The 25,529-nt window shown below is 43.9% G+C and overlaps 1 protein-coding gene across 4 annotated transcripts in view; it reads left to right on the top strand.

Annotated features, from left to right (window-relative positions):
- The window catches only part of CACNA2D1 (calcium voltage-gated channel auxiliary subunit alpha2delta 1), a 335,884-nt gene that overhangs the window by 64,118 nt on the left and 246,237 nt on the right, over window positions 1–25,529 (top strand). For all 4 annotated transcript variants that reach the window (XM_087873415.1, XM_087873413.1, XM_087873412.1 and 1 more), the window contains exon 3: window positions 1,957–2,073. In XM_087873415.1, the coding sequence (XP_087729541.1) occupies window positions 1,957–2,073 (117 nt within the window). The remainder of the gene's footprint in view (window positions 1–1,956; window positions 2,074–25,529) is intronic.

Genomic DNA, 25,529 nt, shown 5'->3' with positions numbered 1-25,529 from the left:
AAATCAAGCCAATTTTTTTTCTTTGTGAAATGTGTAATGCCAGAAGCATTGGAAGTTGTCCAACGAATTAATCCTGGACCTGTCTCTGTTTGTGCGCTGCCTGGGCTGGCTTCTCTTAAGACAATGTGACACCTTCTTAACAGAAGCGTAATGTCTGGAGAAGCTCAGGCCATCTGTTGACTTCATCAATGCATTTTTCTTGCTTGTTCGCTTTGCCTTAAGCTGTTGTTATAGATCTGGGTTTCGTCGGTAATAAACCTCCTTATTCATTGCAATTGATCTGATGGTTTCCTGTTTCTTTAGACCTTTCTCCGGGAGGCAATGCATTTTTCTCTTAACTAATTTGCGGCCTCAATGGGTCCTGGGAATGTTGTCCCTTCATGTCGGCCTTGCTCAACGAAAGATCAGAATCTCTAGCAAAGAGATTCTTATTCACGGCGTAACAATAACTGTTTCCCTGTCCAGTTGGATCTGACTCTAGGGCAGAGTGCTTATCTCTTCTTTCTTGGCTGAGGGAACCAGCGTTATCCGAAGACCTTTTCCGTGGTCATGTGGCCAGCGTGGCTATATGCCAAAGGTGCATGGAATGCTACTGTCTTCCCACCGAAGTGGTACCTATTGATCTACTCCCATTTGAATGGAATGGAATGGAATGGAATGGAATGGAATAGAATAGAATAGAATAGAATAGAATAGAATAGAATAGAATAGAATAGAATAGAATAGAATAGAATAGAACAGGGTAGGGTAGGGTAGGGTAGGGTAGGGTAGGGTAGGGTAGGGTAGGGTACAGCAGGATAGGATAGAATAAGGAACAGAACAAAACAGAACAGAACAGAACAGAACATTGGAGGTCTTCTAGTCCAGCCCTCTGCTCAAGCAGGAAACCCTATACTGTTTCAGGCAAATGGTTGTCCAATCTCTTCTTAAAGACCTCCAGTGATGGAGCACCCACAACTTCTGGAGGCAAGCTGTTCCACTGGTTAATTGTCCTCACTGTTAGGAAGTTTCTCCTTAATTCCAGGTTGCTTCTCTCCTTGATTAGTTTCCATCCATGCCCTCAGGTGCTTTGGAGAATAATTTGACTCCTCCTCCTCCTCCTCCTCTTTGTGGCGGCCCCTCAAATACTGGAATACTGCTATCATGTCACCGCTAATTCTTCTTTTCTTTAGACTAGCCAACCCCAAATCCTGCAGCCATTCCATTTGCATGCTTTTGAACTGCTAGGTGAGAAGGAGCCGGAGCAAGGAACGGGAGCTCACCCCGTCATGCAGCACTCAGGTCTCGAACCCGGGCTGTCGGCTTTCCAGCCAGCCAGCTCAGTGACTCTAACCGCAACACCGTTTCAACAGAGTCTGTTGATAGACTAAGCCCCAATCAAGAATTCTGCTTTAGAAAATATTACGCAAAGGGTACGATCCAGAAATCTAAATCTAAGCATATTTTTCCCCCCTCCTGATTACTTTTCTAAAGGCCCCATCGTTTTTGGTTGCCATGAAGATGCAGGAATCCATCTCTGTACATGGGTACATGTTGTGTTCTTTAAAATAGAAAGGGTTTGGCCACCGCTAATTACAACATGAGATTCCTCAGTGGCAGGAATGCCACTCGGGAGTGCTGAGAACTGTAATTCGGCAAGAGTTAGAGCCCTCTCGTCTCTGAGATTTAAAATTCTGGTTTTCCAAGGCCTCGAATTTGCAGAAGGAGCCTACGAGGAAATAGGAAGGAACTCTGGCCTGTGACTATAATATAAGATGGATTTATTCTTTGAGATAAGATCTTCCCCAGACTTTTGATTGTTGAGTGTCTTTGACTCTGGCATGTCCTGGTACCACAATGTTGATAAATTGTATGTTTTGGTTTTCGACAACTGTGATATCTGGCATGTTGTGTTGTTGTTGTTGTTGTTGTTGTTATTATTATTATTCAGGTGTCTTGTTTCATTTCCTCCTTCAGATCTATCAGAGGAACAAAAATTTATACACAGTGGAAGCCAACAATGCGCGGCAGTTAGTGGAAAGTGCAGCTCAAGACATTGAGAAGCTCCTGAGTAACAGATCCACCGCCTTGATAGTAAGTAGAACCTCGCCTTTTCTTATCTTGATTCCGAAATGGATGCGTAATTGCACTTTATTCTTCCTTTCATCTTCCAATCTAGTTAAAAATGTTTTTCATACGTTTGTATTTATTAAAGCTGTGCCAATTCTTCAGACATGCAGAGGTTAAAACCTGGGAAGAGCATATCCAAAGCATTTCTGAAAGCAGCCGCATCTTTGGATGCGTGCAGTGGCTTCAGAAGTCTAGCCAAATTGTGGGCGTGCCCAGCCAGATTACACGTAGTCCTCAATTTACAACAGTCCGTTTAGTAACCAAGGTTACAACGGCACTGAAAAAAGTAACTTCTGACCGTTTTCCACACTTACAACCATTGTACCTATCCCCATGGTCACGTCATCAAAATCCAGACGCTCGACAACTGATTCATATTTATGATGGTTGCAGGGTCTCAGGGTCATGTAATCCCCTTTTGCGACCCTCTGACAAAGTCAATGGGGAAGGCAGATTCACTTAACAACCGGGTTGCTACAATTGTAGTTGTTCACTTAACAATGGTGGCAAGAGAGGCCATAAAATGGGGCAAAATCAACAAATTTCTCACTTAGTGACGTGAATTTTGGTCTCAGTTCTGGCTGTAAGTCGAGGACTACCTGTACTCTTCCCTCCCTATGTCTCCCCCAGCAAAGTGGCTTCGGTTACAGAGGGAGCCAAGACGTAGCTTCTGAAATAGCTGGACAAGGCTAATCAAAGACACGGCTGCTTTAATGATCCCCAAAGAGGGGCTGTGTCCAATGTGACGATCTGAAATGCTGTTGGATGGAAAATACAGAACTTATGACAGTAGAGCATTGGATACGTGATGGACAGCTAGCAAGGTGGTATGTTTTCACACACACATCGTGAAATTGTGTGAGTGCATGTTTTGTGAGCTAGGACAGGGGTCGGCAACTTTAAACACTCAAAGAACCACAATTGGAAGCCCCCCGTTCAATTCTGGAGCCAACCGGAAGTCTGGTTTCCCCTACCATAGAGTCTCCTCCTAGCACGGCATCCTTTTTCCTCTATCGGTCCTAACCGAAAGCCTATCAATTGTGTAGCTGACCGACGACAGGGAGCTGCAGCAGGGGGATGAAAGAGCCACATGCAGCTCCCGAGCCGCAGGTTGCCGATCCCTGAGCTAGGAGAAGCATGGATTAAGAATACAAATCTCTTCCCACAACACAGAGTGGGCGATAAGTTGGAAACTTAATAACTGATAGAAGAATTTACTGTTGCACAGCTGGGATGTAAGTGATTAAGAAAACGATGGTTGTAGACCAACTCCCATATTCCGAGTCTCACCTTCCGAAAGAATTCACGCGATCCAAATATCAGTATATTTGTGTTCAGTTCTGTTTGAGAATTCGTGAATATCCTTCACTGTCTGAGGTACAGAATGTGGTTGTATATTTCTGGGATGCAAAATCAGCTCAGTTCTTTGCAGAAAAGGGCAGATGCTTCTGTTTTGATTGACAGGTCGCGATTCCACCCTCCCAGCTATCCCAAATAGCTCATGGGATATTCGTATTGTCAAAGCACGTGAATTTTCTGGATGCCCAACCTAATTAAATATCTCAAAACCCAATAAGACAAGGCAAAATGTGATAGTAAGTGATTTGTCTTGCACAGATACATTTCCAGTCGTCTGGGAAAATTTTGTGGGATTGTGGAGGCTAGCAATGCATTACAAGTAATATTGTCAGTTTGTGACACAGATAATTCTCTTTTTTTTTTCATAGTGGGTAGTGCTGTTACCAGAACTAGAGTTTAATTCTTAATTGAACTTATTTCCTCCCATCCCTAGTCACACAGTAGGTAGAGTTAATGAACTGATTTGCAAACTATTTCTGCCTTTGTTTGCTTACTAAGTGGAAAACCAGAAAAACGGAAACAAATATTTAGGGCATTTCCGAGAAATTTCCTACACTTAACTTTTTTTGTGTGCTGTAAGGAAAGGTGTACAGTGATCTGCTTGCGGGACTGACCATAACAGATAAACAACTTAGGAGGAAATGTGTTATTACTAATTGAAATAGTCTTTATCACTCATGGCAACAGAATATCTTAATTACTACTTTAGTTGCACCATTACAACAGCCTTTGGCTCCTTGAGAAGAGAATGTATGTAGCTCAGGGTTGAACTGTGAGGTCCTTGAGTTTGGATGTTTTCTTGCAGACATTTCATTACCTAACTAGGTAGCATCATCAATGCTAGAAGGGAGTGTGGTTTGCTCTCTGTTTTCTAGATATTATCTAGTTGGGTGTTGAAAGTTTGCAAGAAAGCAGCCAAACTGCAAGAGTGCCACAGTCATAAGTTCAGTCGTCTTCCTTTCCCACTCCTCCTCCTCCTCCTCCTCCTCCTCCTCCTCCTCCCCTCCTCCTCCCCTTCTTCCTCTTCTTCTTCTTCTTCTTCTTCTTCTTCTTCTTCTTCTTCTTCTTCTTCTTCTTCTTCTTCTTCTTCTTCTTCTTCTTCTCCTCCTCCTCCTCCTCCTCCTCCTCCACACTGCCTCTTCCTCCTCTTCCTCCTCTCTTCCTCCTCCTCCTCCTCTCTTCCTCCTCCTCTCCTCCACTCCTCCTCCTCCTCTTCTCCTCTTCTTCCTCCTCCTCCTCCTCATCTCCTCCTCCTCCTCCTCCTCCTCCTCCTCCTCCTCCTCCTCCTCCTCCTCCTCCTCCTCCTCCTCCTCCTCCTCCATGTATCTCTGTGAAATAGAGAGCAGACAGTTAGGAAAACAGAGATGGTGGGAAATTTTGATGAGAGAAGAACTAAGGAAGTGAGGAGCAAAGACAGTGTGCTTTTTTCCAGATGCTGCTCAACTTTATAACAGTCTTACCACAACAGCCATGTCGTGGTTTGCATCTGGTTATCTCTTTCTTGGAAAGAATTACATGTGATCTAATTATCAGGTTCCTCCTGGCTTACAAATTCTGTCTTTCTCTTTTTGACACATATACCATATTTGTTTCTTTTCCTGTTTCTCTCAAGTTCCTTGCAACTTCGTGCTCGTCACGCAAATGTGTACCCATGCTCACATGTTCTCTCTTTTCTTGAGAACATCAGGACAGCTGAAAGATACTCAGTAAAAAGTATACTTTTTACTCTGTGGCATTGCAGTATCTTGGAAAGAAACTGCCGGAGGCCTCTCATCATAGTAGAAACATCTCTTTGTGCTCTTCAAGCTTTCTGGGAAATAGCAATATGTGGGGCTGAGATTAATGAATCTGAAATAATTTCTCAGATCTGACTTGAGAATCCCGAGGTTGTTAAGTAGTGGCAATAAAAGTGAAAATGGACCAACGGATACTCTACCAAACATATAAGACAAGAGTGTGGTTGATGTTATTTAATAACATTGATTCCTGTTCTGATCCTCTGGCTCAGCATTGGGCTTAAGAATGCCACACCTTCTCCCGAAACTCAAAAGGGTAGTTTGTTTGCCCATCCTTTTCCTCTTCCCCTCCCTCCTTTCCTTGAGTTTTGAATTCGAATCCAGTCTTTCATCTTACCCTGAATTTTATTGGAAGAATGATGGTATCCTCTCTCTCTCCCTCCACACTCAAGTGCCCCATTGATGTATTTGTAACTTCACTGGTTGACCTACCTCCCCCTGCTTCCCTCCATCCCTCTCCCTCTCCCTCTCTCTTTCTCTTGTGTGTGAGAGACAGGTGGAGAGAGAGAGAGAGACAGAGAGAGAGACAGAGACAGAGACAGAGAGGCAGAGAAGTGTGCTTCTCTGCCAGAGAGAGGCAGAGAAGCACACACAGAGAGACAGAGAAAGAGAAGAGAGAAAGAGAGAGAAAGAGGCAGAGAGAGAGAGACAGAGAAAGAAACAGTGAAAGAGAAGAGAGAGAAAGAAAGAGAGAGAGAAAGAAAGAAAGAAAGGCAGAGACACAGAGACACAGAGAGGCAGAGATAAAGAGAGACAGAGAAAGAAAGAGCAGAGAGAGAGAGAAAGAGGCAGAGAGAGACAAAGAGAGACAGAGAAAGAGAGAAAGAGGCAGAGAAAGAGAAGAGAGAGAAAGAAAGAAAGACAGAGAAAGAGAGGCAGAGAGAGAGAAAGAAAGAAAGAAAAAGAAGAGAGAGAGAATGAGAGAAAAAGAAAGAGGCAGAGAGAGAAAAAGAGAGACAGAGAAAGAGAGAGACAGAAAGATAAGAGAGAGAAAGAGGCAGAGTGAGAGAGAGAGAGAGAAAGAAAGAAAGAGACAGGCAGAGAGGAAAGAGAAAGAGAAGAAAGAGAGAGAAAGAAAGAGAGAGAAAGAAAGACAGAGAAAGCGAGACAGAGATAGATAGCGAGACAGAGATAGATAGAGAGACAGAGGTGACATTTCTCATTCTCTGTGACTTGCAGCCTGTTTTGTGCAGGTGCAGACAGAAGTAACACTTTGCCCATCGGTTGTTGTTGGAACAGCCGGAGGAGCGAATGCATTTGTGACAAAAAGAGGTTGTCTACTTCTCCTGCACATCTTAACATTCAGGTCACAGCCGAGTGTCTGGGATGTGCGGATGAAAACATTATGAGTCACCCAAGAGTCACAATCCTGAACCAGAAAAGCAGCCTTTATCCTGCAACTTATTTCACTGCTGTCCGTGGTGCTGAAGATAAGATGGCCTTCGTGTTTATACCGCTATGATCAGGATTGAAAATTTAGATAGCTAAACTCACTTTAGAGAAAGCTTTCAAAACTGCGTCGTGGGAACCCCTGCTTTCCACACCCTTGTAAATTGCAAGGGGGGGGGTGTGCTGTTTTGTCACCGTCACACAAATGTGCACGATCTCTCTTTCTTTTCTGCGCTCCAATCTCTTAAACGCGTCTTGTGTTTTGCCGTATCTGAAATTGCAAGCTGATTTGTCATTAGGAGGCTCCTTAGCTTCTCATGTATTACCCACCCCAGGGTATTTTGTTAAGCTGGCAGTACTCTCTTGTTATCATCTGAACCCGAACGGCATCTTTAAACTAACAACGTTTCCAGCTGGTTGTTGTTGTTTTTTTTGCACTCTGGAGTAGCTTCCCACTTGCCCGTGTAAGTTTTCTAAATCGCTGTTCGGGGCAGGAAGGTGGTTTTTATTTGCAACCCGGACATGCTCGACTCTACAACTTCGTGTCTCTTAAAAGAGGGGAAGACACTGCACATTATTCCCAGCAACCCTAATTGCTTACTCGGGGTTTACGGCAGAGCGCCAATTGGTCTTGAAGGACTAATTAAGAGTTGAATTCTGGAGGGGAATATGATGCAAGAAAGCAATGGGGGCCATTGCTTTTGCCCTGAGCTCTATGCCATCCTGTGACGATCAGAAGCGCCTGCCCTTAGCTTAGTCGAGGGAATTTGCAAAATAAATCAGCCTCACTAAACACGCCGCACGAATAAAAATCTGAACAGGTTTAATTTAAATAAATAAATAAATAAAGGCAATGCGTCCTTAATGAAAGTGTCTTCTGTTCTCACCTTGCAAAACAGAAGTAAAATATATTTTTTTTCAACCGAATCTGCATTCTGTTCTTGATATCTGTAATTCATGGGGTGAAGTTAAGTGTTGTGGTCTGCCGGCAGCCTGCGGAGCTGGCAGCAGAGTCAGACAGTGAGGAGGCTGGGGAGGAACAGGGGCCAGTCCTGGAGTCTGGGGAAGGCTCAGATGAGGGCTCTGCGTCGGAGACAGAGATGGGGCCGGGGCCATCTGGGAGTTATGCATGGACTCTGGAGCCTCCGAGTCGGACATCAGAGAGGCAGAGGAACAGGAGGAGCCTGTTCCTACTGCACGCATGCGCAGAGCTGCCAGAAGGCAAGAGCAGTTAAAACAAAAGGGACGTCTAGGGAGTAAGGCCTGGAGATGATTGGCCCCACCCATAAGACATAAAGGTAGAGCAAAGGCACATGGGTCTTTGCAGGAAGCAACGTTGTGGATGGTGTCGGTTTGTACTTTGAAGCTCCGTTGTTGTCTCTGTGTTTCGGTGTGTCAAAGAAGATAAAGGTGGGTGTTTACCAGCCTTATCTGAAGGACTGTGGCGGACTTCTGTTAGACTATTTATAAACTCTTGGTGATTCAGCACGTGCTGTGAATGAAAGGAATTCACAGCCGTTAAAATTAAAAAAAGGAGGGTTTTGGGACTAATTGTGTGCTTTTTACCATATCAGGAAGCCTAGGTCAGAACATTAAGTTACCGTCATGTGCCTATGGAGATTCTCAGTCATCCAGGTCACGGTTATCCCAAAGGTACTTTTGAATCCAGTCAGAACTGAGGAAGCTTCTTGGATGAGAAGTGAAATGTCTTCAAGGAAAAACAAAGTCCAGTTGCTTTTTGAAAAAAACACCTTTGGGATTACCGTTGTGTGTATGTATGTATGTATGTATGTATGTATGTATGTATGTATGTGTATGTGTATGTGTATATATATATATATATTATATATATATATATATATATATATATATATATATATATATATATTCTCAGGTTTTCGCGGGTGTTTGTATGTAGGTCTTTGGTTATTCGGGTCTTCTCCCACGTAAAATTGGAAGTGTCTTCGCGACGTTTCAACGAAGTCTCATTCGTCATCTTCAGGCTGGTGTTCTCGGCTTCGTGCTTCGTATCTTCCATTGCTCCTGAAAGCACGAAGCCGAGAACACCAGCCTGAAGATGACGAATGAGACTTCGTCGAAACGTCGCCAAGACACTTCCAATTTTACGTGGGAGAAGACCCGAATAACCAAAGACCTACATATATATATATATATATATATATATATATATATATATATATTTCAGCCGGTTTGGGCCAGTTCGGGTGAAATGGTAGTTAAATTGCTGACTGCCCCTGCCTCTGCGGTATATAAGTCTAAGTGCTATTGCTATATTTGTCAGTGCTGAACTAGAGGGGAAGAATACGAGTTTCTGCTTTTTGACTTTTTAATTCATCTTTTTAATGTTTTTATTTAGTTTGGTTCTGTTCTTAGGAAAAAAAAAATCTCCTTTTTTTTCTCCTTGGAGTTTGTATTTTTAATTTCCTGTATTAAGAAAAAAAAATTAAAACTTGAAAAAAGAACATGTTGAAAGACGGGTCAATGGCTTAAGCATCTCGGTCTGAAGGAAATGTCTCTTTTTCTAATGCCTCCTGGCCATTTTTGTTTTGCTAATGCACTCGCTTTTTTTTCCTTCTCCTTTTAAGTCCGTTTTTATGAAAATAATTCTAAGTGGTTTGGACGAATAAAGGAAAAAAAAAATCTCTCATCAGTTTCGTGGGTCTCCGTCCTAATGGGAGCGGAGTCTCCAAGGTCACTGCTAATATCTCTTCGGATCGGATCGATAACAGCCAGGGCGGGCAAAATTGCAGAAGGAGAGCTAATTGGAATTGTATGCCCTCCTTTTCTTTTGAGGGGCTTCTCTATGACAGATATTAAATACGTGCAATTGCATTAAAAAAGCATGCCAATCAGTGCTCTTATTTTGAGTTGTGAAGGTGTATGTATATCCATTCAGCATACTAAAAAGCAGAGACATCACCCTGCCAACAAAAGTGAGTACAGTCAAGGCTATAGTTTTCCCAGTTGCAATGGATGGCTGTGAAAGTTGGACCATAAGGAAGGCTGAGAAGGCCAAAGAATGGAGGCCTTTGAACTCTGGTGCTGGAGAAGACTCCTGTGAGTCCCTTGGACTGCAAGGCCATCCAACCGGTCAGTCCTAGAGGAGATCAACCCTGATTGACTGCTCTTTAGAAGGCCAGATCCTGAGGATGAAACTCAAATACTTTGGCCACCTAATGAGAAGGAAGGACTCCTTGGAGAAGAGTCTAATGCTGGGAACGATGGAGGGCAAAAGAAGAAGGGGACGGCAGCGAACGAGGTGGCTTGATGGAGTCACTGAAGCAGTCAACGTGAGCTTAAGTGGACTCCAGAGGATGGTAGAGGACAGGAAGGCCTGGAGGAACGTTGTCCATTGAGTTGCGATGGGTCAGACACGTCTTCGCAACTAACAACAACATATCCATTCAGATAGAAGGGTGCTCTTCTTGTTGTTTTTTTAATTTAATATCCGCCTCTTTTGTAATAAAGCAAAATGTTTTATCTAAAAAACAAAAAAAAAGAAACTTAAAAAAGAACAGACTAAAACACAAGCTAAGGAGGAAAAAAAAATCTATTTTATGCTTATCGATAGTCACCGGCATTTGCCTGTGAATTTATTATTATGATATGGACAATACAAGAGGTTGTCATAAGATGGACAGAATAATAATAATGAAATAACAGAGTTGGAAGGGACCTTGGAGGTCATCTAGTCCAACCCCCTGCCCAAGCAGGAGACCCTACACCATTTCTGACAGATGGCAGTCCAGTCTCTTCTTGAAAGCCTCCAGTGATGAAGCTCCCACAACTTCTGAAGGCAACTTCTGTTCCATCAATTGATTGTTCTCACTGTGAGAAAATTTCTCCTTATTTCCAAGTTGAATCTCTCCTTGGTCAGTTTCCATCCATTATTCCTTGTCTGGTTTTGGGGTGCTTTGGAAAATAAGTTGACCCCCCTCCTCTCTGTGGTAGCCTTTCAAATATTGGAAGACGGCTATCATGTATCCCTTAGTCCCATGTCTCCCCTCGTTCGGACTGGTATGGGCGAACCGGTAGTTAAACCCAGTAGTGGGCCGCTGCTGGTTTGGACTGGTTCTGGCGAACAAGTAGTTTCGACCTGTGGGTGGCCCCTCCCATCTGCCCAGGTGCAATCCTGTCTTATATCGCTGTGTATTTGACACTGCACACGTGTGCGGAAGGCATGCATGTGTGAATTGCCATGTTTATTGATGCCACACGTGTGCTAACATTTCCGGTGCTGGGCGAACCGATTGTCACAATATGTGACGCGCATCTCTGAATAAACCTTGCAACAGCCACGCCATAAAACGAAACGACCACACCGATAAGAACATAATGCTTTGTTTTAAAAACAACAACAACGTCTAAAAATCCAGTCTGGTCTGAATGAATGAAGTCATCACGCCGGAGAATTAATGAAGCCTTTCAGCCGGCCTAATAAGTCATAAATAATCAGACTTGGAGATGAGGAGGAAGCCTCTGTGATCCGCATGCACACAAGAGCTTCGCGGGTGGCCTTGTCGACAGATGGGTGCATCTCACTAGCCGTGGGGGTGGGGGGGTTGGTGGGGGGGAGGCGGAGTTGTTAGTGGGCTTTGTAGCTGAGTTGTAGCTCACAGGAAACAAGGCCTTTGTCTTGTTTGCTCAGGGTGATCAGAGAGGACTGGCAGCCTGTGTTGAAGCAGCCACGTGGAGGGCCCCTCTTCGGCCTGTAATCCTTTGCACAGCGACATATCTGGCGTGAACAAGGTAGCGAGGAAAATTAGGTGGCTCTCTTCTCTTCTCTTCTCTTCTCTTCTCTTCTCTTCTCTTCTCTTCTCTTCTCTTCTCTTCTCTTCCCTTCCCTTCCCTTCCCTTCCCTTCCCTTCCCTTCCCTTCCCTTCCCTTCTCTTCTCTTCTCTTCTCTTCTCTTCTCTTCTCTCCTCCCCCTCTCCTTCCTTCCCCTTTCTCTGTTCTTTCCCTTTCTCCTCCTCTCCATTCCTTTCCTTCTTTTATCTTTCCTTTCCATTTCTTCTTTCCCCATTTTCCATTTTTCCTTTCCTTCTCCTCCCTTCCCCTTCCCCCTCCCCTCCCCCTCTCCCTCCCCTGCCCCTTTTCTTTCCCTTCCTCCTTCCTTCCTTTCCCTTCTTCTTCCTCTCCTTTCCTCCTTTTATCTTTCCTTTCCTTTCTTCTTTCCTTCTCCTCCCTTCCCCCTCCCCTCCCCATCTCCCTCCCCTGCCCCTTTTCTTTCCCTTCCTCCTTCCCTTCTTTCTCTTCCTCTCCTTCCCTTCTTTTATCTTCCCTTCCCTTTTTCCTTTTTCCTTTCCTTCTCCTCCCCTCCCCTTCTTTCCTTCTCCCTCTCCCACTTTCCCTGCCCCATTATCCCTGCAATGAAGCTGCCTCCCGATTTAGGCAGTCAATCTGAAAACCAATTGGCCAGCTCGTCTTGGCAAGTCTTCCCAACAGCTTCATTCCATCCTGTTTCCTCTGGGATGAAGATTGTGCCCCCCACTCCCCTGTGAAGAGTCGCTATTCCCACGTTGTCTCAGTTGGCCCATAAACCATACCCAAGCAGGCAGATGGCAGGGAGCTTTTGCTCAGCATCACAGGAAGCATTTTATCAGCAAGATTGGGAATGAGGAAGTTGCCTTCCATGGCTGAATGCAACCTAACAGGGGAGACATAAATTTCAGAGAGAAACTTCTTTTGGAGAGAAGGCCGCTGCAGACATCACAGAATGCTGGACTTGCAGCTGACACTAATGGACCATTAAGCTGGAAGCTATGTCCACTCCTGGACAAATGAACTGGCTGTGTATTGTCACTGCATCAAATGCTACTTGGTCGTTTTCATATAAAGCTTTACCTGATGTAGCATCTCTTTATCTACAAATGGACTTTTCTAGCTGTTAGCTTGCCGTGATCTAACTTGGTTTAAATAAACCTGGAGCCTTTTGGATGATTCATTAGATATACCGTATTTTTGCGGAGTATAAGATGCACCGGAGTATAAGATGCACCTTAGTTTTTGGGGAGGAAAATCAGAAAAAAAGGTGATTGGTGGATGGATTGGCCTCCTGGAATACCCCCAATCAACTGTTTCCAGAGGTGAATTTTAGCAACAGGTTTGTTGGTTGTGAGCTCTGTGCCTTGCTTTTTTTTTTTTCTGCCTCTGAAACTTCTGAAACAGAGCTTCAGAAAAAAAAAAAAGCCTCTGAAGCCTGTTTCTGAGGCTTTTTTTTCCTGAAGCTCTGTTTGGAGGCTTTTTTTCTGAAGCTCTGTTTGGAGGCTTTTTTTCTGAAGCTTTTTTTCTGATGCTTTTTTCAGCCTCTGAAACCTCCGTTTGAGAAGCTGGGTAGGGCTACATTCGGAGTATAAGATGCACCCAGATTTTCACCCTCTTTTTGGGGGGAAAAAGGTGCGTCTTATACTCCGAAAAATATGGTACATTCTACCAGAGGTAGTATTCAGCCGGTTCGCTTGAACCGGTAGCGGAAATTGTGGATGGGCCCTCCCTGCCCACCAGCCCCTCCTCTATGCCATCCTATTTAGGCATGTTTTTGAGTCCGGGTGCATGCACGGAAGGTAGGCATGTACGCGAATGAAGCAAGCGTGCACACGGGGTGAACTGGTAGTAACATAATGTGGAACCCACCGCTGCATTCTACCTGTTTTCCAGGTAGCTCAAGATACCTTACAAAAGGATGTTTCTTTCTTTCAGCCCTACAGATGCAATCCTGGTCTAAGAAAGTGATTAACTCACAAATCAACCAATGAGTTTCTATGACTGAAACTCAACCTTGAGCCTCCATTCACTTGGTCCAATATCTAACATCCTATTTCAGGACGATCTGAAGTTAGCATTATTGTAGCTTGAAGGCATCCATAACATCATTTAGTTTTTGGTCCTGTAGGAGATGACCAGGCTGAATCCGAGGGAGGGGGTCAAACACATCATAAGTCACGAATCCCTGGGCAAGAGATCTTAAGAGATCTAGTCTTAGCTATGGAGTGAATTAGGAAAGGGCAATTCACCATAGAATTAGATGAGGAAAACAGGAAAACCTTCCTTAACAAAATGAAATTAAAAGATTTTTTTTTTGCTTACATGGTCGAATGCCTTTCTTATCTCCCGCTCATTACCCTGAACTGTTAGTTGACCAGATTCTTGTAAAGAGCTTAAGCTTGTAATAAATCTTTATACTCTTTTGAATCTGATTTCCCTGGTGCTTGACAGGTGCCATAGGAACATACACTTCTCTTGTGTTAGTCTTTAGTTAACTGATTAAAAGGTGTATGCTACAGAAGGGAATGGTTGAAAGCCATTCTACTGAATTTGATACTGCCCAGTTGTGCATTTTGTAGGATTTTCTACCAGGTGGTAGCATGCCCTGGTCTCATTTTATACTAAGGATAGATTACAATATATATACACATATCAACAAGCTCCTGGATTATAATAATTACTAAGGCTGGTTGCTAGAGAGCGTGGAAATTCTGTGCGTTTTATTAACAATATATACCTACAGATACCATCAGCAGTCTGCTGAACAAAAAAAATGCTCTTATGCATATTTTGGTCATCTTCACAAGGAGGCAGAGGATGGAAATCTTCATTGCCTTAGATAGAAGCTGCAGGTAAAGGAAGATTTGTTTACAGTTTGCATTTTGAGATACAAGTACCTTCTGTTACGAGTTGCCAAGGTAAAAACAGGTGAAAGACGAAAGGCTGTAAAACAGACATAGAGAATAACGTTTCACTAAGATGTGGTGGCTCAGTGGCTAAGACGCTGAGCTTGTCGATCAAAAGGTCGGCAGTTCAGCGGTTCGAATCCCTAGTGCCGCATAACGGAGTGAGCTCCCGTGACTTGTCCCAGCTTCTGCCAACCTAGCAGCTTGAAAGCTGTTAAAAAAATGCAAGTAGAAAAATAGGGACCACCTTTGGTGGGAAGATAACAGCTTTTTTGTGCGCCTTTGGCGTTGAGTCATGCCGGCCACATGACCACGGAGACGTCTTCGGACAGCACTGGCTCTTCGGCTTTGAAACGGAGAGGAGCAACGCCCCCTAGAGTCGGGAACGACTAGCAGATATGTGCGAGGGGAACCTTTACCTTTACCTAAGATGATTAAGAGCCTGGAGGTTAACATGAAGCTCAGTCATAGAGCTGGTTATGGAGGTTTCTGCAAGATCCTTTTCTTCCTTTTCATGAAGGTGCATTTCTTATTGAACATTTATTGAGTTGGGGAACTTAGTCCTTTCCTGAAAGTTCACATGGAATCAGCTTAAGACATCCATATGCTTGAATTCCTGGATAAAGGGGAAGGAGGGAGGGAGAGAGAGATGGGGAGAGAGGGAGAAGAGAAGGAAGAGAGTGAGAAAGAGAGAGAGGGAGGGAGGGAGACTGTGTGGGCTTTTTATTTTCTATGAAAAGAAGGACCAGGGGAGACCTGATAGCAGTTTTCCAGTATCTCAGGGGTTGCCCCAAAGAAGAGGGAGTCAAGCTATTCTCCAAAGCACCTGAAGGCAGGAGAAGAAGCAACGGGTGAAAACTAATCAAGGAGAGAAGCAACTTAGAACTAAGGAGAAATTTCCCGACAATTAACCTGTGAAATGGCTTCAATCCAAAAGATGTGGGTGCTCCATCACTGGAGGTTTTGAAGAAGAGATTGGACAGCCATTTGTCTGAAACGGTGTAGCGTTTCCTGCTTGAGCCGGGGGTTGGACTAGAAGACCTCCAAGGTCCCTTTCAATTTTGCTCTTCTGTTATCCTTCCTCTTACAATTGCTAAAGGGCATTTTTTTTAAAAAAAAATTGATTTATATGCTGCCCTTCTCCGAAGACTCAGGGCGGCTTACAATGTGCTAAGCAATAGCCTTCATCCTTTTTGTATATTTATGCAAAGTCATCTTATTGCCCCCCACAAACTGGGCCCTCAATTTACCTACCTTAGAAAGGATGGAAGGCTGAGTCAACCTTGAGCCTGGGGAGATTCGAACCTGCAGTAATTGCAGGCAGCTGGTCTTAATAACAGGGTGCTTTAGACCACTGTACTACCAAGGCTCTTTATGGAGCCTTTTAGCATTTATGGAGAACCCATCAGTCCTGGCTGGGGAAAAAAAAACAAAACTGAACCCCTGTAACTATGATACTCTTCGTCCTTGGTTTCCATCACACCTGCAAAGAGGAAGCGCTTTCTGGCGACGGTTTTCAGGAAGGTGAGGTGAGAAACGGAGCAGATTCTCCGATGGAAGCGCTCACGGTTGCTAGGAGCAGGAACTGGTTGCCAGGACTTGGTTCCCATCCCTCTTGGCGACGAGGACCGTAGTGCTGGGGAGCAGGGTGTTGCCATAACAACCGGGGCCTTCTGTTACCTTATTTAGCTCCATCCCATTCTTTTCGGCTTCTGTATATGAAAAGTTCCCGATCGATGGTTGGCAATTACTCTGGCTTTTTGGCCCGAATTAGAGAGAACTCAGCTCAGATTCCGTTGATAGTTTCCGCGCACCAATTAAAGCGATTCTTTCCTTCATGATAGGAAAATGGGTAACGATAATGGCTGAGATTCAAGGGATACCTAAGGGGGGATTTAGGGCGGCTGAAGTCCATTGGAAGGACTTGAGGAAATGATGGGGATTGGGTTGAATCCCTTCCTTCCTTCCTTCCTTCCTTCCTTCCTTCCTTCCTTCCTTCCTTCCTTCCTTCCTTTCTTCCTTCCTTCCTTCCTTCCTTCCTTCCTTCTCCCTCCCTCCCCCCTCTTTCCCTCCCTCTCATCTCCTTCTTTCCTTCCTTCCTTCCTCCCTACTTCCCTCCCTTCCTGTCCCTTCCCTTCTCCCACTCTCCCTCTCTTTCCCCCCCTCTCTCCCTCCTTCCTTCCTTCCCCTCCCTTCCTTCCTGTACCTCCCTCCTTTCCTCCTTCCTTCCAACCTTCCTTCCTTCCTTCCCCTCCCTTCTTGTTCCTCCCTCTCTTCCTATTTCCTTTCTTCCTTCCTTCCTGTCCCTCCCCCTTCCCTCCTTTCTTCATTCATTCCTTTCCTTTCCTTTCCTTTCCTTTCCTTTCCTTTCCTTTCCTTTCCTTTCCTTTCCTTTCCTTTCCTTTCCTTTCCTTTCCTTTCCTTTCCTTTCCTTTCCTTTCCTTTCCTTCCTTCCTGTCCCTCCCCCTTCCCTCCTTTCCTTTCCTTTCCTTTCCTTTCCTTTCCTTTCCTTTCCTTTCCTTTCCTTTCCCTTCCTTCCTCCCTCCCCCTCCCCCTCCCTCCCTCCCTCCCTCCCTCCCTCCCTTCCTTCCTTCCTTTCCTCCCTCCCTCCTTTTTCCTGCACTCTAAATCTTTTCCACAGCTGGATCTCCAAAACAAAACAAAAGCAAAACCACCCAGATATGACAGAGTTGAGAGCATCCCAGTCGGACAGAGGAAGTGACAGCCAGGCATTGTACTTTCCAAGCAGGGAAATTCTTGAACATGAGATTAGATGCGAGTCTTTCAAGATTCGTCCCCTGCAGGAGGGAGAAAAACCGCTTCTTTTATAACTCTTTTTTAAAAAAAATAAATTACTGAGCTGGAACAAGTTCCAAACAGAGGAAGGTCTCGGTCAGAACTTGTCCTACGATATACGTAGGCTGCGTAGGGGAGATATTAGTCCACTACTAGTGATTGCGAAGCTAAACCAGGTTATAGAATGGCTTAAAAGGGCAACAATTAATTCTGTCTGTTGGGAGATGAAGAGCAATTCATTGATTAAATATTAGGAATGTCCTAACTGGGTTTTACGGTTTCTAAAACCTTCCTGACACAATAGGCCCTTGATGGAGAACCTATGGCATGTGTGCCACAGGTGGCATGTGGCGCCATATCTGTGGGCACACAAGCGTTGCCCTAACTCAGCTCCAGTGCACATGCGCACGCCGGCCAGCTGATTTTTAGGCCTTCTGGGCCTACTGGAAGTTGGGAAACGGGTCGTTTCTGGCCTGTGGAGGGCCTCTGGGGGGTGGGGGTGGAGAATGCCTTTTTTGCCCTCCCCAGGCTCCAAGAAAGTCTCTGGAGCCTGGGGAGAGCAAAAAACGGGCCTTCCGGTCCCACTGGAAGTCGGGAAATGAGTTGTTTCCGGTCTCTGGAGGGCCTCGGGGGGAGGGGGAAGGCTGTTTTCGCCTTCCCCAGGCTCCAAGAAAGCCTCTGGAGCTTGGGGAGGGCGAAAAACGGGCCTACCTGGAGCCATATCTGTGGGCAGGCGAGCATTGCCCTAGCTCAGCTCCAGCGTGCATGCGTGCACCGGCCAGCTGATTTTCAGGCCTTCCAGGCCCACTGGATCCAGAGGCTTTCTAGGAGCCTGGGAAGGGTGAAAAATGAGCCTTCCGGTCCCATAGAAGTCAGCAAGCAGGCTTTTTCTGGCCTCTGGAGGGTCTCCAGGGGGATGGGGAAAGCCATTTTCGCCCTCCCCAGGCTCCAAGAAAGCCTCTGGAGCCTGGGGAGGGCGAAAAACGGGCCTACCCGGCCCACCGGTAATTTTTTTGCTGTCGCATGCTGAAAGCGGGGAAGCGTGTGTGTGTGTGTGTGTGTGTGTGTGTCACGCACACATGCACAGGGGGCGGGCATGGGGGGCATTGAATTATGGGTGTGGGCACGTGCATAGGTGACCCCTCCCGCGCGACCCCCACTTTTGGCACGCAACGGCGAAAAGGTTAGCCATCACTGCAATAGGCTGAAATATAGAAGATAAGAAGATATATGACATTTCTGAGGTGCTTTCTTCACCTTGTTCCCCATCGCATAGATGTCTGCGGACTTTTGCAATTTTGCAATTCCTGACCAAGCCTTAATAAATCTTATAAACATGGGTGGATGTTCATGGACTTACCTTGTTTTCGAATTCTACTCGACGAAAAATGATTTTTGTATTGCTGACTTTTCAACCCCCTGCAGACATTTACAACCTTCTCAGCTCTGTAAAGCAAAGGTCCTAAGCACCGACGTGGTTTCACCGAGTGACGGCTTCACTTAAGGACCGATCTGCCATTCCCCAATTGTGGTTACTCAAACGAGGACTACCTCTACCTCACCTTTCTTTGTACGGGAAGTCCTCGGTTTACGATCACCGCTGAGCCCAACATTTCTGTCGTGAAGTGAGAAAATGGGTTTCGTCTCCTTTTACGACCTTTCTTGCCACGGTTGTTAAGTGAATCACCACGGTTGTAAATTAGCAATGTGGTGATTAAATCCAGCTTCCCCTTTGACTTGGCTGGTCAGAAGGTCGCAAAAAGGGATCACGTGACCCCGGGACACCTCAACCGTCATAAATATGAGTCAGTTGTCAAGAATGTGAATTTTGATCACGTGGCTACGGAGATGCTACAGCGATTTTAAGTGTGAAAGTGTGAAAAACGGTAATGAGTCACCTCTTTCTGGTGCCGTTGCGACTTTAAATGAAACTGTTGTAAGTCAAGGACTGCCTATAATCCAATTTGTTTGCATTTGTGATATTACAAATAATTTATTACATAGGTGGAGAAAAGTAACATCTAAAAGAGATTTGTGCGTCCTCAGATGACCGTCCAATTTTGTGGGTTTAATTTTCGAGGAAGGAAGCACAGAACTCCAATATTAATATTTCCAGAGCTTTCCTTGGCTTAGTAGATAGGTCTCCATTATACAGGCAGTCCTCGACGTATGACCACAATGGAGCCCCAAAATTCATGTTGTTAAACGAGACATTTGTTTGGTGAGTTCGGCCCCGATTTATCGACCTTTCTTTGCCACTTGTTAAGTGAATCCCTGCAGTTGATCAGTTAGTAACCTAGCCGTTAAGTGAATCCGGCTTCCCTATTGTCTTTGCTCATCAGAAGGTCGCAAAACCAGATCACGTGACCCCGAGACACCACAACCGTCATAAATACGAATCGGCCACCGGGTGCCTGAATTTTGATCATGTGATCACAGGAATGCTACAAAGGTCATAACTGAGAAAAACGGTCGTAAGTCACTTTTTTTCAATGCCGTTGTAACTTCAAACAGTCACTAAATGAACTGTTGTAAGTCCACGACTACCCATAGTTGAGAAAGATCCGGTATGTATAAATCAAGGTAGCTAGAAATCTGGTTTCTAGGTTTACTTTTTCAGACAATTGTTTGTTTTTCTTCCATGAAATAAGGTTAGATATATAGGAATATTTATTCTTTGAAAAATTCTCGTGTGTTGTTATTGTCTCAGAAATTTACCGCTGTTGCACCGTGGCACCCACCGTTTCTTCTTTTCTTAGTTAGTCCCAAGGGACGATGCTACCAAGCCAACAATCGTACAACAGATGGAATGTTAGAGTGACAATTGTGTGCAGCACATATACTTAGCAGCTAGCTAAGATATTATTCGACCTGAGGATTTGGCGGTTAGGAAATCCAGGTGGAAATAAAAGCAATTAAGAAGCCAGGAGTGGGTGTTTTTGGAGAAGACTTAAATTCGTTGGAGGAATACGGCCAATAAATTTTATAAATGAAATAAAATAATGAATAAATAAAATAAATAAATAATGAATAAAACAAAACAAAATTGCCCTTAAAATCTTCTTTTTCCAACAAGCCGGGCTGGCCTAATTCTTTTTAAGTATTTTTAATTGTTTTGTTTATCGTTTTAATTAATGGGGCCAAATTTATATATATTTTTTAACTGTATTTTAATATTTATATTTGATGTTTTTATTTGGCTGTTCACCGCCCTGAGTCCTCAGGGAGAAGGGCGGTATACAAATTCAAAATAAAATAAAATAAAAATAAAATAAAAATATTAAATTAATAATAAAATAAAATGAAGTAATGAAATGAAATGAAATAAAATAATAATCAAATGAATAAAATAAAATAAAAAATAATATAAAATAAAATATTAAATTAATAAAACAAAACAAAACAAAATGAAGCAATGAAATGAAATAAAACAATGAAATAAAATAATACATTAAAATATTAAATTAATAAAATAAAATGAAATAATGAGATAATGAGATAATGAAATGAATAAAATAAAAAAAAATAACGAAATAAAATATTAAATTAATAAAATAACACAATAAAATAAAATGAAATAATGAAATGAACTGAATAAAATAAAATAAAGAAATAACAAAATAAAATATTAAATTAATAAAATAAAATGAAATAATGAAATAATGAAATGAATTGAATAAAATAAAATAAAGAAATAACAAAATAAAATATTAAATTAATAAAATAAAATAAAATAAAGAAATAATAAAATAAAATATTAAATTAATAAAATAAAATGAAAGACGCACTGTAAACCGTCCTGAGTCTCCGGAGAAGGGCGGCATATAAATCAAATTAAAAATAATAATAATAATGAAATAATGAGATGTGATGCTGGGAAACTGTGACTGTCATAAATACAAGCCACTTGCCAAGCGTCCGAATTTTGATCAATGACTGTGGGGATGCTTCAATGGTCTTTAAGTGTGAAAAAGGGTCCTAAAGTCACTGTTTTCAGTGCCATTGTGGGCTTCGAATGGTCACTAAATGAACTGTTGTAAATCGAAGATTAAATCTGTCCCATATATATATATATATGTATGTATGTATATATATATATGTTTTCTCAGGTTTTCGCGGGTGTTTGTATGTAGGTCTTTGGTTATTCGGGTCTTCTCCCACGTAAAATTGGAAGTGTCTTGGCGACGTTTCGACGAAGTCTCATTCGTCATCTTCAGGCTGGTGTTCTCGGCTTCGTGCTTCTTGCTCTGTATTCTGTTCACTGATCAATAAACCAGTGGAACTGCTTGTCTCCAGAAATTGTAAATGCTCCAACACTGGACGTTTTTAAGAAGAGGTTGGATAACGATTTGTCTGAACTGGTGTGGGGTTTCCTGCCTATGCAGGGGGTTGGACTAGAAGACCTCCAAGGTCCCTTCCAACTCTTCTCTTCTATTCTCTTCTATTCTATTCTATTCTATTCTATTCTATTCTATTCTATTCTATTCTATTCTATTCTATTCTATTCTATTCTATTTATTCTATTCTATTCTAAAAAGAAAATCTTACCCTCTTTTCTTTTATCTGCTCTGACTTTCTAGTTGTATTTCCATATGAAACATATTCCTCACGGACTGGCCCTGTCAGCTTCCTTTACGATTGTGACCTTTGATGTAGTTGTTAGCACAGCAGGCACAATTCCCTGGAAATCACACTGTCTGTCTTGGCAACACAACACAACAAAACACACACACACAAATACACACACACACATGCAGAAGAGGTTCAGAAGTCTACAACAATACATCAGCACGGGTGGGAGGCCAGCAAAATAAAAATTTCTCGATGCTTTTCCCAAAGGCTTCCATCGTTGTTTATCCCCTCCTCCGGGTTTGCATTTGAATTTCTAAGAAATTCAAAAAATCGTCGTGCTTGGGTAAAAGTTGCAGGGGCTGCTAGTTCAGAATTACAATTTATTATTTTTTTCTCCCCCTTAAAACTAAATGTTTGCAAACAAGGTTACCAGCAAAGCCTCACTAAGAGCTTTTATTTATTTATTTATTTATTTATTTATCTATCTATCTATCTATCTATCTATCTATCTATCTATCTATCTATCTATCTATTTATTTTGCAAAGTTTCAATTCCTGGATTACCGGATTTTATTCTGGCTGGTAGAAACTTGATGATCAGGCGAAGGATTTTATCAGTCTGGTCACGGTATCTGGCTTCTTTCTTTCTTTCTTTCTTTCTTTCTTTCTTTCTTTCTTTCTTTCTTTCTTTCTTATGGGGATGTTCTCCTATCTCCCGCTTTTGGCACACGATGGCACGGTGGGCCCAGTAGGCCCGTTTTTCGCCCACCCCAGGCTCTAGAGGTTTTCTTGGAGCCTGGGGAGGGTGAAAATAGCCTTCCCTACCACCCTGGAGGCCCTCTGGAGGCCGGAAATGGCCTGTTTATTGACTTCTGGTGGGACCGGAAGGCCCGTTTTCACTCTCCCCAGGCTCCAGAGCCTTTCTAGGAGCCTGGGGAGGGTGAAAACAGCCTTCCCCACACCCCCGGAGGCCCTCCAGAGGCCAGAAACAGCCTAGTGGGCCCGGAAGGCCCGAAAATCAGCTTCATGGCTATAGGTAGTCCTTGAATTACAACAGCTTGTTTAATAACTGTTGTGGCACTTAAGGAGAGAAAGAGAGGGATGGAGAGAGGGGGGGAGGGAGAGAGAGAGAGAGAGAGAGAAGGAGGGAGGCAGGCAGAGGGAGGGAGGAAGAGAGGGAGGGAAGGAGAGAGAGAGAGAGAGAGAGAGAGAGAGTAGGAGGGAGGCAGGCAGAGGGAGAAATAGAGGGAGGGAAGGATGGAGAGAGAGAAGGAGGGAGGCAGGCAGGCAGAGGGAGGGAGGGAGAGAGAGAGAGAGAGAAGGAGGGAGGCAGGCAGGCAGAGGGAGGGAGGAAGAGAGGGAGGGAAGGAGAGAGAGAGAGAGAGCGAGACCGAGAGCAGGAGGGAGGCTGGCAGAGGGAGAAATAGAAGGAAGGAAGGATGGAGAGAGAGAAGGAGCGAGGCAGGCAGGCAGAGGGAGGGAGGGAGAGAGAGGAAGAGAAGGAGAGACAGAGAGAAGGAGGGAGGGAGGCAAGGAAGGAGGAAGGAAGAGAGAGAAAGGGAAGGAGAGAGAGAGAGGAGACAGAAACAGACAGAGACAGACAGAGAGAAGGGAGAAGGCAGGCAGAGGGAGGGAGGAAGAGAGGGAGGGAAGGAGAGACAGAGACAGAGAGGAGGGAGGCAGGCAGAGGGAAGGAGGGAGGCAGGCAGAGGGAAGGAGGGAAGGAGGGAGGGAGAAGGAGGGAGGGAAGAAGAGAGAGAGAGAAAGAAAGAGCAAAATGAAAAAAAAAATAAAAAACCCGAAGTCTCTTTAACATTCTGTAAAGTTCCTAGGAAGTTTACTTTTGGATAAAATCTGGGATCCCTTTTCCCCCCCTTACTCAACAGAAGTCTGGAAACTCCTTGAAAAAAAAAATCCAGTTAGCTTCTCTCCATAAAACCCCATCTTGGTGGATTGGAGTAAGGAAGAAAGGGACAAGGGAGGGAGGGAGGGAGGGCAACCTGTGAGCTTCTTGAGAAAAAGTGGAAAGCATCTCTAATGAATAAATAAAGAGCCATTATCCTTTCACAAGCAGAGTCCACACAGCCCAGCATTTCTGGAAAGAAGTCAGAGGAGATATGGCTCCCTGCATATAGTTGACATCGTAGAATTCAAGCTGAAAAGAGCATTGATTTTAATTTTTGGGTAGTCCTTGACTTACGGTGACCATTACCGTTGCTAAGTGTGACATTGGTTGAGTGAATTTTGCCCCATTTTACGACCTCCCTTGCCACTGTTGTTAAGCAAATCACCGCAGGCTGTTAAGTTAGTTAATACGTCTGTTAAGTGAATCTGGCTTCCCCGTTGTCAGAAGGTCACAAAAAGGGGATCACATAACCACAGGACGCTGCACTCGTCGTAAAGAGGAGTCATTTGCCAAGGATCAAGGAATTTTGATCACATGTCCATGAGGAATACAGCTACAGTCATAAGTGTGAAACACGGCTGTGTCATTCTTTTTCCAAATGCCATCGTAACTTTGAATGGTCACTAAACGAACTGTTGTAAGTCGAGGACTACCTGTATAACTGAAAATAATTAAGCCAATCTCCTGAGAAGAAGTAAATTTAGGGTGTAAATTGCATTTATTTCATACAAGTAAACTTGTACGAGAATGCTGTGGAAACTTTGCAGACCTAAATATCTCTTGAACTTCAAACAACTTATTTATCCTATTTTACTCATTTATCTGTCTCGCTTCTTAACCGCCCATCTGCCTCGGATTCGAATGGTTTCGTTTTATTTTATTTTTATTTCTCTTTTAACCCATGACATGAAATAACCGCGAAGAGTGATTTCATGCAATTTTGATTCAGAACAGGAAAAGCTCTGGACGCAAGTCGCTGTGAAATATCAAGTGAATTCCTGCAATGCAGGTGTGTGTGTCTCTCTCTCTCTCTGTGTGTGTGTGTGTGTGTGTGTGTTTTCTTTAACAAAACCTGGTTTACAAGACTCTTGATTTATTATTTAACTTGGGGGTTGTGTTGAGTTCAGCAGGGAAGGCTTCCTTCCCTGTGGTTCTTTTGAGAACCTGGCTGCGTTTCGTAGCGTTTCCCGGGGATCCGAACGTTTCTCCAGATTCCTCGCTGTGCGTTCCTGGAGTTTATTTTCATAATTGCCTCTGCGCTCACAAAATAATAAAAAAAATTAGCTTCTGCCATGTTTATTGGTTCTTTCGTGGAGAATCTGGGCTCCGGGGACCTGCGTTCCCCAGGTTACAATTTTGTCTATAACAAATTTACAAGAATTGAGTTGATACCAGTGGTGGGATTCAGCCAGTTCGGTCCGGTTCGGGCGAACCTATACAGCCGACTGCAGTAGGCCCCGTCCACCTGCCCGGAAGTAATGCCGTCCTATTTAATTACATTTTGGAGGCCGTGAGCGTGCGCAGAAGGCGGCGCGTGAGCAAAGAGCGTGCACGGAAGGTGGTACATGTCAGCGAAGCGAATCTGGCTGCCCCGTTGACTTGGCTTGTCCGAACGTCGTAAAAGGGGAATCACGTGACCCCGGGACACTAAATATGAGTCAGTTGCCATGTTACATCACAATTCCCAAGTAGTAATGGTCCTAGCCATCCTCCCAAATATTATTAGGTGGGACTTCCAGTCCTCGAAATATCACCATTGCACCATAAAGATAACTCCTGGAGAACTTCTTAGACCATGTTTAGTCTTTAAGAAGAGCAATGAAGATTTGGGTCCTCCCTTGCCTTTCTCTACTGCTTCTTCTCCTCAATTGTTTAGCTCACAATGCCTTTGGCTGTTTTGTACTGTTGCGG

Source organism: Pantherophis guttatus, chromosome 7, assembly GCF_059756535.1.
Source record: "Pantherophis guttatus breed Tessera chromosome 7, ASM5975653v1, whole genome shotgun sequence".
NCBI classification, from domain to species: domain Eukaryota; kingdom Metazoa; phylum Chordata; class Lepidosauria; order Squamata; family Colubridae; genus Pantherophis; species Pantherophis guttatus.
The sequence above is the reverse complement of the archived record's forward strand: the minus strand, read 5'-3'. Positions and strand labels throughout refer to the sequence as shown.